Consider the following 13,298-nt stretch of genomic DNA (forward strand, 5'->3'; position numbering starts at 1 on the left):
TCTGAAGGACAAGTGGGGCACCCATCCGATGGACTTCTTAAGATACAAACAACTACAACATTTTGTTATGTCTCAATGCTAGCTTTAAAACCTGTTATTCTATTTTATTTTATTTAATTTTAATTTTTTTAATTAGTAACTCTGTAAAACTGGCGATTGTCTTTTATAAAACATAAAATTCGGGGTCACATCGGGTAAATAGACACCAAACATGTCAAGCCTAAAATTGCATGCACTTACAAAATCGCAAAAAACGCCCACAGGCGACGATTAAAACTATTTTACTGTTCATCAGTTTAGTATTATCAGTGATTAATGGCTCTAAAATTATTGCTCTCACTCAGACGTTTGCGGTGATATTTAACATGTGCAGCACAATAGGCGCAATCGTCGTTTTCGCACGTAGGCGCACCCAACGCATATCTGCGTGTGTATGTGGGGGGCTGGGACTTAAAAAAATGTTTTCTTTTTTTAATTTTTATGCTTTATTTTTTTATGATTCTTTAATTTTAGTATTACATTATTTTTTTTATTTTTTTTACACACAGCTTCATTGCTATTACATGGGTGGCTAAGAAGCCCCTTATGTGATAGCCAATTTACATGACAGGTCCTCTTTATGGAGACATCAGGGGTCTCCAAGACCCCTAATGTCACCTAGGGACCCCCAGAGAAGCTGATGAAGCAGAGATCGGCTACATCAGCTTCTGTAGCTGGAGAGTGACACTGAATGCAGGAAGTGATGTAATCTACATCACTTCCTGCATTCGGGGACTGAGAGGAGATCAAAGGGAGTTCGTATACTGAACTCCCTTTGATCTCCTGTCACAGAGCTGTCGCGGCTGCATCTGGCACAGCGGATCTCGGGACCGACAGTGACAGCTGCTAATGCAAGCGATCGAGCGTCTCTAGAGACGCCCGATCGCTTGAATGTAAAGCTCCCAGGCGGCCGGCCGGGAAGCTGCTCGTCGGGCTCCACCGTCCTCTCGTCAGACGAGCGGACAAGTGGATTTTTTAAGCCATGTATATGTATGTTATATACATGGCTTGTATGGATCTCTGATGCTTTTAAAAATAAGTTGTTTTTTTTAATTCCCTTAACAATAGCCCACACTTGACATGGGGTTACTCCTATATTGCACTTGTCAAAATAATTCCATGTTTGCATGGATGAATAATACATTTTGAAAGCATAGGGTTTCATAGTTGAGGTAGCATCAGTATGCAGTGGTCCCTTTTTTAGTAGATCAGGTCCGTTGTGCCTGACAAGTTGGTGGAGTTGCGAACATGGGTATAGAAATGTCTCCACCAAGTTCCTCCCAGAGGGTGAAAATCCTAAGGCTTCTATTTGCATCCAGCCTGGACCAACATAAATATTTTGATGGACTTCTTGTTTCAGTTACAAACTGAGGTTTTATTCCTGATTTATATACTTGTGTGGGCTTGCTCGGACCATTCAGCCTGTTTAGGGAGAGTTTATGAAAAACTGATTGTCAGCAGGTAGACGTTGTTGGCCATAACTTATGAAAGCCATCTGATTTGTTCCTAGCTGGGTATAATTTCCTTGTCATTCTGCATATCTTTCTAGAGTAATTGAAGTGACAGGTCTGGGCCGTAAACCCGGTCCCTTAGCTGGTGCTCACTTTAATGTTTAGCCTCTTCCTGACATTGAAGAAGATAGGCCGGTACGTAGGTGTCAGATCTATGGAAAGCATTAATGTCAATACATAATTTGGGTTATAAATAACTGTTCATAAATATATTTCTCCCTAATAGCAGGAAAAAAACAATAATTGGTGTTACTTTTGCTTCCAGAGAGACACAAATGTCCTGATGGCTCGATCGGCAGGAGGTCCTATTTATTAATATTATAATTAAATGAGTGTTGGGCATAATGCCAACATAGATATGAGCCAATCATGCATGTCCACTGCTGTTCTGTTCTTATATCCAATAAGGAGTTGACATGTTCTTTTTTTTTTTTTTTTCTTCAGGTTGTTATTGATGCCTTCCGATTAATTAATGCCAACATGATGGTTCTGGGACATGAACCAAGGCAAACCACTTCAAATCTTGGTCACTTAAACAAGCCATCCATACAGGTAAGGGTACAATTGACTTGTATACAACATGCAGAAATAGTAAGCTGTACCAAGGGTGTCGTTTAAGCATTACATTACTAGACATAGCAACATTAATCTAAGAAGAGAGAAGTCACAGCTGCAAGTGTACATTGTTATAAATATATAATGTGGCTAGTCTAAAACATGACTTGGCCCTTTTTCAGTTCCCAAATCCCCCAATTTCTAAAAATGTAGACTTGTCACCAGATGAGGATTAGAGGGGAAATCTTTCAGTGGGTCACTTGTTCTGGTGATCGCTATCCCTCACGTTGTAGAGCTTTCTTTTCACTTTTTGCTGTGTCTACAGAACAGGACGTAAAGGGAAATCTCTCCAGTGGCAGTAAGGTTTTCTTCCTTTTTTTTTTTGCCACGTTAAAAAGGATTTTATCTATGTTCTACTCTATTCAAAGTTATGAAAAAAAGCTCAGAGTGTAATACATAACCCTTTTAGGCCAAGATACCTGCCACAACATATATTTCAAGAATGCTAATTATTTATATTTTTTACCTGCTTTATTTAATTTGTTTCCCCTAAAATAATATAGTTAAACAGCTACGGTCACTGCAACCCTCTAATTCCACTTGATAATGCAAGCATTTGCTGTTGGATTATCTTCAAAACCTGATCTTTGAGGCCAAGGTGTAGCTTCCCCTGTGAAGCTGAAATTCTAGACCTGCTTTGTTGTAGTTGGACACCACTGTCTGGGGATTTGTGGCATCAGCAGTCTTGTTTGTGGTTTGTTCTTACAGATATTATCACCAACACCAGTTGTGTCCCTTTTGATGTTTTTTTTTTTTTTTTTAAAGTCTTTAATCTTTTTTGTTTACTCTCTTCAAACCGCAAATAAAATGCACATGGGCTGAAAGTCCAGCTGTGTTTAATGTAAAACGTCAATAATATCTAGTATAGAATCATCATTACTCGAGTATAAAAATCTTGCAATATTTTTTTTTTTTTTTTTTAAGTTGTTTATGCCTGGGCTTGGACAAGTCCATACATGCAAGTTTCCAGAGAATTGAGCACTCCAGACCCTTTAGCCAACGTTTGGTGACCTTCAGCATAAACATCTACCTCCTTCATTATTTCTTTATATGGGTTAAGGACCTTTTGTGTTTCGACCCCAGGGCAAACTCGTCCCACTCTGCCTCTGGTTTTTACTAATTGAACATAACAATCTGCCTCTGCCACTTTCAAATAATTAGCTTCATTTCTTAGTTACGGTAATTGTTGATTCTTAGAGATGCCGATAGTTCTGCTCTAGAACTGATATGGAGTCATTTGATCCATATTTTTTTCTTTATTTTTTTTCCTTTTAGACAAAAAAAAGCACATTTGCTACATTGTGATGTCTCTATGTGCAATTAATTAGGAATTGTTTTGCAGCTGATGTGTGCAATTAGGAATTGTTTTGGGGCCTAGGTTAAAGTGCAGCTCCACTTTAAAGTGTGGTTTAGGTTACATGCATTGTAAATACTGCATATTTTTTTATAAACCTAATTTCAAGGTTGTGTTTGGCTTCCTCCATCTTCCAGCTTATCCCCTTTTAGCTATAAGCTAATTTTTCATTCAGAGGTTTTACATTTCTTTAAGCTTAAGACAATCCTGTGCCCAGTGCTCCAGGTTATTTTATTACAAGCATTACCTTGTTGGACAACAGTCCTTGAAATATCGTTGTCTTTGTCACTGTGTAGCAGCACCTTTGTTTTGTCTTATTATTTATTGCAGGTATTTATATAGCGCCAACAATTTACGCAGCGCTTTATATAATTGTATCAGTCCCTGCGCTCAAGGAGCTTACAATCTAAGGTCCCCATCTCACATACAGGGCCAATTTAGAGAGGAGGCAATTATCCTACCAGCATGTCTTTGGAGTGTGGGAGGAAACCGGAGTACCCAAAAGGAACCCACGCAAGCACAGGGAGTACATGCAAACTCCTTTGCAGATAGGCAGGATTCGAACCAGGGACCCCCAGTGCTGCAAGGCAGAAGCGCTAACCACTAAGCCACTGTGTCTTTTGCCCCCATGTTCTTATGGTCCACATAGGTTGGGGGTGAGACCTGGCTGTCAATCAAGTCAACCCCATGCTGAGATCCTGCACATGCACTCTGTTGTCATTTGTACAGGCAGATTTAAGCAGTGGTGACATGAAGTAGAGCTATCACCAGACTTCTCCACCATCTCTGTATTGTAATCTATCATATAATTCCCTTAATCTCAATTAGTGAAACATAAGTATTTTTAACCATGATAATGTTATTTGATTTTTTTTCTTTTATTGAATCCACTTGACCTCAATTCTAGCGTGTGCTCCCAAGGCAAGGCTATCTGTTCTCTGCAGGCCTTTTTTCGGAAATCTTACAGGATATCGGCAGGAGCAGAGAGTCTTAGGGAAGTTCGGAGCCATGACCTAAATGGGACCATTAAACCAGTGTTGAGTAGAGTATCCCTATTTGCATAGCAAAGATAACATTCAGAAACTGTGTGCTAAAGTTGGTGTTTTAGTGTTATACATTTGTATTATGAAACCTTTGGCCATTACTGGGCAATTGAAGGGTTCACAGTCACTGCAAGAGATGGTCAGATGGTTTGCTGTTAGTGGACTGTAAAGGCCCCGCTATTTTGCATAGCATGAGAATTCGAAAGCATAATCTATAAATGTAAGTTATCAACTGTTAGACCATTACTTTGTCAGTCATTTTTCTCATCGGCTTGGAAAAAACCTCTAGAAGATGTGTGGTCCTTAACATTAAGATAAGGCTCACTTTTTTGTGGTTTAATTAGATGATGTAGATAAAGTAAATTGAGATTTAAAAAAAATAATCAATAGAATTTGCATTAGAAACCACAGGCCTAACCCATCTGTGCTATGTATCTACACTTGTGACTCTTTGATGTTTTAATAGTTTGTTGTTTAATATTTTTTCCAGGCATTAATACACGGTCTTAACAGGCATTACTACTCTATTACCATCAACTACAGAAAGAATGAACTGGAACAGAAAGTAAGCTTCTAATCTTGTCCTTCATGTGTTCAACGTCTATGTGTTGGTACTACTCATGTTCTGGAATTCTTCAGATTTCATTTTTATTGCTGGAAGCTTTTCTAAGGTAAAAGCAGACAGCTCGTGGTGACTTTTACTTCTGAAGTGTAAAAATGATGATCAAATTTGCTTTAAAACCTATCTCCAGGTTCTAAATTTAATACATTTTTAAATTCCCTAACACAAAAATGCAGCTTCTGCTGCAATAATCACCTTCTCCCTGGTGCTGTCTGCCACACAATGTCCAGTAGTTACTTCTGTGTTGAAAGGCAGTTTTTTAGAGCAGTGGCTGTAAGGCTCCATCCCTATGGACTACAGAAGGTGAAGCCGTCAGCCAGTCTGCCAGTGATGGTGGCACATTGGTAGGAAGGCAGAGGTAGTTGGATGGGCTTTTAGGTAAGAACCAGATCAGAGTGGGTATCACCAGTGTGGAGGGATTACACTGCAGGCCAATGCAGCCGCTTTTCATAGCCCTTTTCAAGCTATGCAGGCATATCACAGCAGGGTTGGGTGCATCGGAAGAGTATATGCAGCATGTTTGTCAGATAACATTTTCTTTCTATATGTTTTAACTATACATTGAGTTGTTTGACAGGATTCCTCCTGTAATAGATAAAGACATTTAATGTTCAGTGTGCTAGAAACGTGGCTGTCAGGGAAAAAAAAACAAAACCCGGATGTCACAGCAGTCTACGCTGTTTCCTCAACACTTCACTGCTAATGATCTACTTCACTTCTTCAGTTTGTTATCTTCTGCGGATAATACGTTAATCAATATTAGCATACCTGAGACTTTATTAAGCTAACCTATGTTTGTTTTCTAGAATATAGTCCTTGATTAGTGAGGATGATTCATCATTTTCATATTGCAGATGCTGTTGAATTTACACAAGAAGAGTTGGATGGAGGGTCTGACGTTACAAGATTACAGTGAGCACTGTAAGCTCAATGAGACGGTGGTGAAAGAGATGCTGGAGTTGGCAAAGAACTACAACAAGGTGACTGAAGTGCAGCATACAGTGTTACTTTCTATATCTATGTTGATGTGCACTCTTATATGTATTACATATTTAGCCTTAAATTTAGATGCCCATATACCTATTCATGGCATTTTATTATGTTTAATTTTAAAACGTTGTTACATTTCATCTAGGTGAATAGTTGAGTTGTTTCCTCGGTGATTTCAACAGATTGCTAAAGTTTCCTTAGACGAACCCCAAAAAATGCATACTGGCAGGATTCTTGGTTTCAGACCAATTAGGCTAAACCAGGCTGTGAAAGTAACGCTGTCTGGACAGGTTAGCCTTCTAACTTGCCAAGCTACAGCTGCCGCTGGTATCAAGCATTCCGAGGTGTGACTGATGCTGTGTCTCCCCTTGTGCACTATGGTAACTTGATCACTACAAGACACAGTAGCAGATGAAACCACAGCACACAGTGGACAATGCAGCATCTGACACACCTGGAAGTGTCGGATACCAAAGCATCCTCCTTCCTCCATGAATTGCTGTCTGCACTTTTCATGAAACCTTGACATGATTATATCCGATCCCACCAGTCAGCAAAGTGGATATGCGAACAACGGTCACACTAATGCATTCAGTCTCAGATCAGTTAGAGAGGAAACTCACAAAAATACTGAACAGAAATGGATTGTGTATAAAGACCTTAATCTTTTTACACCCAGTTTCTGTGTATGTTAATCTCTGCATTTCCCTTGTGAGAAGAAAGGAAAAAGTAGTAAAACAGCTACTGCCAAAATCTATGGTAAGCTTTATGTAAATGAATGTGACATCTCAGAGAACCATTCTCATGCTACAATCATTGTGGTGACATTGCTGCCATGGAATCGGAATGCTTTTAGTTTACTAACCCTAGAAGCAGCACAGGGTTCTCTTACCTACATTGCAGCCTCATCTGCATACAGCTTTCCCAAAGCTTCAGTTATAGTTTCCAAAATTATCTCACTAGCAATAGTCCGATATTTGTTTTTCCCAAGAAGCAGTAGAGTGGTGAGCTATAGGTTGTGGCTGTATATCTCAACTCTGTCCCTTGGTCCCACCAGCAATTCATAGTTTTCTGCATATGAGTTAAATAGCACTTCCGGCTACTAATTATTCTACCTGTACACATGTGAGGCTGTAAAGCATGTACAATGAGTGGGGTCAGAGGATTGATTTGTGATGCACCAGGTTATAAAAATCATATGACAATCATTATTAAAGCCTGTGGCACACTAGAGATCCTCGCTGGTGGCAACTTACCAGGAAGAGGAATGCTGTAGAGGGCAAATAAACCATTTGCCTGTTTCTGCTGTGTCATGCTAGCTGGCCCAGACACTGTAGAATTACTTTTGCCGGTGAGGGAGCAATGTCTCTCTGATTGATCCAGCGTGGAAACTACGCCATTGAAACAGATAAATGGTTTCTTTACCCTCTATAGTAATCCTGTTACTGGTAGCTACTGCTGGTGTGTCATAAATCTAAAGAAAGACCAGTTCTCTCTACATCTTTGCAATACCTGTTGATTCTGCAGGAAAACCTCCTGGAGTGAGCTTAGAATTACGCCTCTACTCCATTAAAATTCCAAGTATTCAGAGCCCTCCCCTGCTGGACCACAGAAGACCTCCCATTCTGCTCATTTTGATACCATAAGGGGTTGGTCTGTAGTCCAGTAGGGAAGAACTGGGCAGGGCTGACAACGCTGCTTTGGAATTTAGTGCAGCAGTGACAGCTATGTCAGCTTATTACAGGAAGTTAGAAGCTCACTAGCAACATCAACAGGTATTTTTCTGTCTTTGCAGAATTTTCTGTGTTTGCAGCAGAGAGCAAATTCTCATTTTATTTGTCTAGTAATTCACTTTTATTATGATTGCTCTTGAATGACTTTATTAGCATACTTTAGCATTCCAATGGTTAAAAAATGCAAAGCTGGTTTTCTAGTTGGCTCATTACAGAATCCCATTTACATATATCAGAGGGGAGTTCATGTCGCCGTACAGTGGGAACTGATTAGTAATGGAGCCTCTAGCATGTGTTGTCATTTCATATTTTTTTTTCAAAATGTCTGCTGCCAGTGAGGGTGGTGGGTGTCAGCCATTACATTGTCGATATGTTTAGTTTGAATGACTTTGGGGTCAGAGTATATTCATTTACAATTTGTTGGCATCCTGTTTGTCATGTTAAAGCAATCATTAATAATGTTTTACCCTACCCCACCCCTTCCCATATCACAACACAAACAAAAGCCTAAATGATATAAGAAAAGGGAAGGAGGAGCTTGCCAGCGCTTTGTTGGCTTATTTAATTAATATGAAATTATTATTTCATTAAACCTGAGAGGTTGTAATAATAGAATGCTTGATTAAGCCTTTGTAATATCTGTGGAGGCAGTGACCATTTGCATGTTGAATACATATGTCCATGTGTGCCATACACTTTTGTACATCAGTTTCATTTGTTTCATGCCCTTTTGTTCTATTGGCATGTAATAACATCTTACTATAGGGTGTAACTAGTGGTTTGATGTGTATTGCAATAGTGTTGCAATGACAAGTACATACTAGGACATGCATCACTGTTAATAAGGAAAATGTTGGATAGTGGTGCTGATGCTACAGATTATAAATAGACCAAATGGGCCACTGCAAGCAGCACTACATGGTCTCTGCAGCGCATCCAATTAGCATGTAATTATGGCCAACAGACAAAGCCAGACTTTCTGGTGTTCCAGTTCATGATCATGTACATGTGGTTCTCATGTCGGACATCTTGTCTTCTGTGGGAGGTTGGTTACTGTCTTTTGCATATAATTTTTTTTTTCTGTTCTGAATGTCGGATTAATATGACCCTCTACAAGTGGAAAGTACTTCTGGTTAAAGGTGATCTTTGCAAGGAGCATTAAACTCTGGTTATATGCGCGCTCTACACGGAGCAGTAGCTTTGGGGTATATGTGCCCATCTACAGGGCCGTCCCTACCATATATGCCGTGTCAGGCAGTAGAGCAAAGGGATTCAGTGGAGATAGGTGCAGCGGATGGGTGTTGCTTTGCGGGTTGGGAAGGGCTGAAACAGCTATATAGAGCAGTGCTGTGAGCGGCTCTGTCCGGTCCCGCCCAGCTCACTGACTCTCACTAGTTGCCAGGAGCTCGGCAGGACTCCAGCCAGAGTGTCCCTCGCCGCTCTCTGGTCATCGATGACGTCAGTGAGCTGGACAGAGGCGGGAAGCCGGTCAGAACGTCACAGCTTGCTAAGTGCTCTTAACAACCTGGGACGCTGTGGCTGCCCAGATCTCCTCATTATAGGAACTGCCCTGGCCGTCTACATAGAGCAGTGACCTTGGGGTATATGTTCTGTCTGTTTGGAGCAGTGACTTCTGGGTATATGTGCTGTCTGCGTGGAGCAGTGTCTTTGGGGTATATGTGCCCTCTAAATGGAGCAGTCACTTTGGGGGTGTATGTGTTCTCTACCTTGAGCAGTTACTTTGTGGGTAAATGTGTGCTTTGTATGAGCAGTGACTTCTGGGTATATGTGCCGTCTATATGGAGCCGTGACTTTGGGGTAAATATGCTCTCTGCATAAAGCAGTGATGAATATTCTTTCTACCAGGAGCAGTAAATCCTTTCTTCTACTTGCTTCTATGAAGAGCTCCTTACCTTATTTAATAGTCCCCGTAGTGTCGGCATATATAACATTGCTAATGATTTTGTTTTCTTCTATGTACACAGGCTGTAGAGGAAGAAGATAAGATGACCCCCGAGCAACTTGCTATAAAGAATGTTGGGAAACAGGTAAATGTGTCTGATATGGTTGTCCCATAACTGTCTCATGCCTTGAAAGGTGTTTTTCCTATTCACAGATCTAAAATCAGATACATTTTTTTTTTTTACTCGTATAGATATTTTTTTCAGAAGCTATTCACAGCACCTACTACCCACAGAGGAACTTAGTCTAAAACTGGCTGCACACATTGCACAAGATATTGTATAGTAACCCTTTATATTTACCACTCCAATATGTAGGTGGAGGTCTCCCAGTCACCTGAGCAGCCAGCTTTTCACTATATGCTGTTAATCATCTGTGTGAGAAGTGAAAATCTGTGCAAACTTGTGTGAAATGCATGCATAGGCAAATTGCTGACCACTTTTTTGTGAAATGGCTTATTTTTTGCCTATCCCTATTCTACTAGACCATTGCTTGTCGTCTAGGCGAGGCCTCTCTAATGTGGCCCCTGACGTCGCCGAAGAGCCGCATATTAAATTATATGTAATGCTACAGAAGACTATTGTAGACTTGGTAAAGAATATTGTCAGAGACTGTGCTACAGAAGTGTTTGGAGACTGGAGTCATGTTGCAGGAGACAGAGAATGGGGAAATGTTACACTGCTAGAGATCACTGCCATTACAACTCAACAACTTTGCAAATCAATATTCCCACTACGGAGTGCCGAGTTCCATGGACTGCACTGCAAACACAGGTTGGGCACCAGGGCACAAGACAGAATGAGCATTTAACCCTTGTAGTGCGAGGTGCCTCACTGAGGGTAAATTTTACCCTAACCTGGAGTTCAACTTTAAAAGCATTTGTCCCCGTTTAAAAAAGGAAAGAAAAAATTGAACAGATGAGCTTCCTACAAAGAAAACAGCTTACCTGTCCTACTGTCTGTGGTGCCGAACGTCACTGTGTTGAGGGAAGAAGATTGCTGCAAAAAGTGTCTGCATTAAGGAGTGTCAGATCCTTGGTTACCTCACTGCATTCTGTGGCTTCATCTGCTGGACCCTACATCATTACAAGACACATTGGTAACGTAGGGACCACCAGAAGGAACCACAGAGCAAAGAGGGGGACCATGCATACAACATACTCTGTAGTGTGCCAGATTCTTCAGCAAGCTTCTCTCCGAACACAGCGACATTTGGACCGCAGCTAAATTTTTCCTGTTTTCTTTACAATGGGCTATTTCCATTTTTTTTTTTTAGCATCAGGATAACCTCAGACATGTTCTTGTGGAATATGTTTAAAGCAGTTAGCAAAAGTTTATTTTCTTCCTAAAGGCAGAAGATCTATGGCTCAGGATTCCATCTGAGAGTGGCCAGTTTCTAGGAAGAATTCTACGTTTTTTTTGTATTTGAAATTGTTATATAACATACCCCTGTTACAAGGCAGAATATTGCTGCTCATGTCATGGCTCATCGGGCCGAAAACCCTGAGGAACAAAACTTGGCTTAATGGTATAATGGTATCGTCTTTTCTGTGTCCTGCCTATAGAATATATATGTATGCCATTGCAAGGAAGGAGGGAAAACATGTTAACTGGTGTCTGATCAACAGCTTCTTGTTTTAGAACAATATTTGGCTTTTCTGTAAGAGTTTTCCTTTTTAAAGCTCCATGGCTGCCATCTTGATCCTGGTTTGACTTCTTATGGAGTCTCTAACTTGTGTGCCTTCATCACTTGTTATAATGTAGATCTTCTAAGTTCAATAACTGTCAAAGCTTCAAATAACCCTTTTTGTACTCTGTACTGCTAGTAATGTTTATTATATAATTTCATCTATTATCTCCCTCTCTATAGGATCCCAAGCGCCACTTGGAGGAACATGTGGATGTGCTGATGACCTCCAATATTGTCCAGTGTTTAGCAGCCATGTTGGACACGGTTGTATTTAAATAGCGGGTGAATTGTGGGTGTGTGTCTGTGGCCAGAATATGTATGGAAGCAGCTGACAACATTCTTGGCTGTTTTATATTTCACAATACTGTGTATAAATCGCAATAAGCTTCAATCCATACGTTTCTGGGTTTCTTTTTTTTTTTTTTTTTTTTTAAACTGAAATGTTAAAATTCATGAATTCAATGGAAATCCTATTCATGGGATTAAAAACTGTTTTGCTGAAATAAAGTTTACTGCGGTCTTTGGAGAGTGTGCATCAGGTGCCCATTACTACTTGTCAAGTACTTTCATTGTCTGATCATACCTAGAATAATGATAGCCTGGAGCTGGTTGCTATGGGCAACACACTTTTTTAATGTCAGATATTATTCGATTAAAACCCCTTTTTACGTAATGTACCAAATCTGCAGGAAACGTGGAGGAGATGCCTCAAGCATGCAATTAGGTGTAAGGTGATGCGAGGATGCTGGTACTGATGTAGGAAACAATCACCTCTCATTTGGTCCAGTTTTTGGATATCAGCCCTATTATTTATAGTGATAATAAAGCCTCCTTTCTTTTTTTTTAAATATTTCCTACAAGGAGACCCACCTTTGATTGAGGCTTTTGCCGTTTTTCTTTAAAAGTTTGTAATTCCTCGTTTTTTTATTGGGTCCCCGCAGCAATTTTCCCCTGCCCCCTACACGGGTGCCTCCATCGGCTAATGGAGGCACCCGTGCATGCTCGTGCCCACAGTGGCTGTGTGCGTCCATAGACACACACAGCCCTGTGGCAGACCGCGCCCCTCTCCGCCCAACAATTTGATTGATGGCAGAAGGAGCCTATTGCTCCTTTGCCAACAGTATCCTCTCCCCGCAACCAGGAAGGGCAGGGACGAGTGTAGCTGACAGGTAAGTGTGGGGAGGACGGGGGGGAAGGTGCTGGGCTGTTTTTTACCCTAATGCTGAGAATTATTTATGGTAAAAAATGCCCAGACCTTAATACTACTTTAAGTCTATTTGGGTTGCATTTATTAAAGGGGGGAGGACAGACTCTGTGATGTGCCACAACAGCCAATAAGATTTGAACATGCAACAGCCAGACAGACAAACTGGTTTATGTAAATCCCATTGACATAAGATGCATAGGTTTACTATGAACCATTTTCAGGAGATTATCACACACAAAAACATTTTTTAGTAAGAGTGTTTTTTTGGGGAGCAGTATTTTCAGACATATTGCTGACATCCCCTTTTAAAATTATGTAGAAGCAAAAATCCCAATTATCGTTATGTTACTTGCCGTTGGCAGCCATTGGGAGGTCATACCGTACCCAGTGACCATAGTATGCAATGAGTGGACATTGAGTATTTATAAAATGGCAATTCCGAGCATCAGAGGCTGAGAGAGGGAGTCTGTATGTATCCATTCCCTCTGCTCTGTAAAGAAGGGCACACACCATTTGGTGCACATGCATGGCAA

At 40.6% G+C, this 13,298-nt stretch overlaps 1 protein-coding gene across 2 annotated transcripts in view; it reads left to right on the forward strand.

Moving 5' to 3' along the window:
* The window catches only part of PSMD14 (proteasome 26S subunit, non-ATPase 14), a 90,015-nt gene extending 78,058 nt beyond the window's left edge, over positions 1 to 11,957 (forward strand). For both annotated transcript variants that reach the window (XM_018556687.1, XM_018556689.1), the window contains 5 exons: positions 1,995 to 2,102; positions 5,053 to 5,127; positions 6,039 to 6,164; positions 9,893 to 9,955; positions 11,739 to 11,957. In XM_018556687.1, the coding sequence (XP_018412189.1) occupies positions 1,995 to 2,102; positions 5,053 to 5,127; positions 6,039 to 6,164; positions 9,893 to 9,955; positions 11,739 to 11,837 (471 nt within the window). In that variant the 3' untranslated portion in view covers positions 11,838 to 11,957. The remainder of the gene's footprint in view (positions 1 to 1,994; positions 2,103 to 5,052; positions 5,128 to 6,038; positions 6,165 to 9,892; positions 9,956 to 11,738) is intronic.
* The last annotated feature ends 1,341 nt before the right edge of the window (positions 11,958 to 13,298 follow it).

This window comes from Nanorana parkeri, unplaced genomic scaffold, assembly GCF_000935625.1.
Source record: "Nanorana parkeri isolate BGI_ZX_2015 unplaced genomic scaffold, ASM93562v1 scaffold247, whole genome shotgun sequence".
Classification (NCBI taxonomy): Eukaryota; Metazoa; Chordata; class Amphibia; order Anura; family Dicroglossidae; genus Nanorana; species Nanorana parkeri.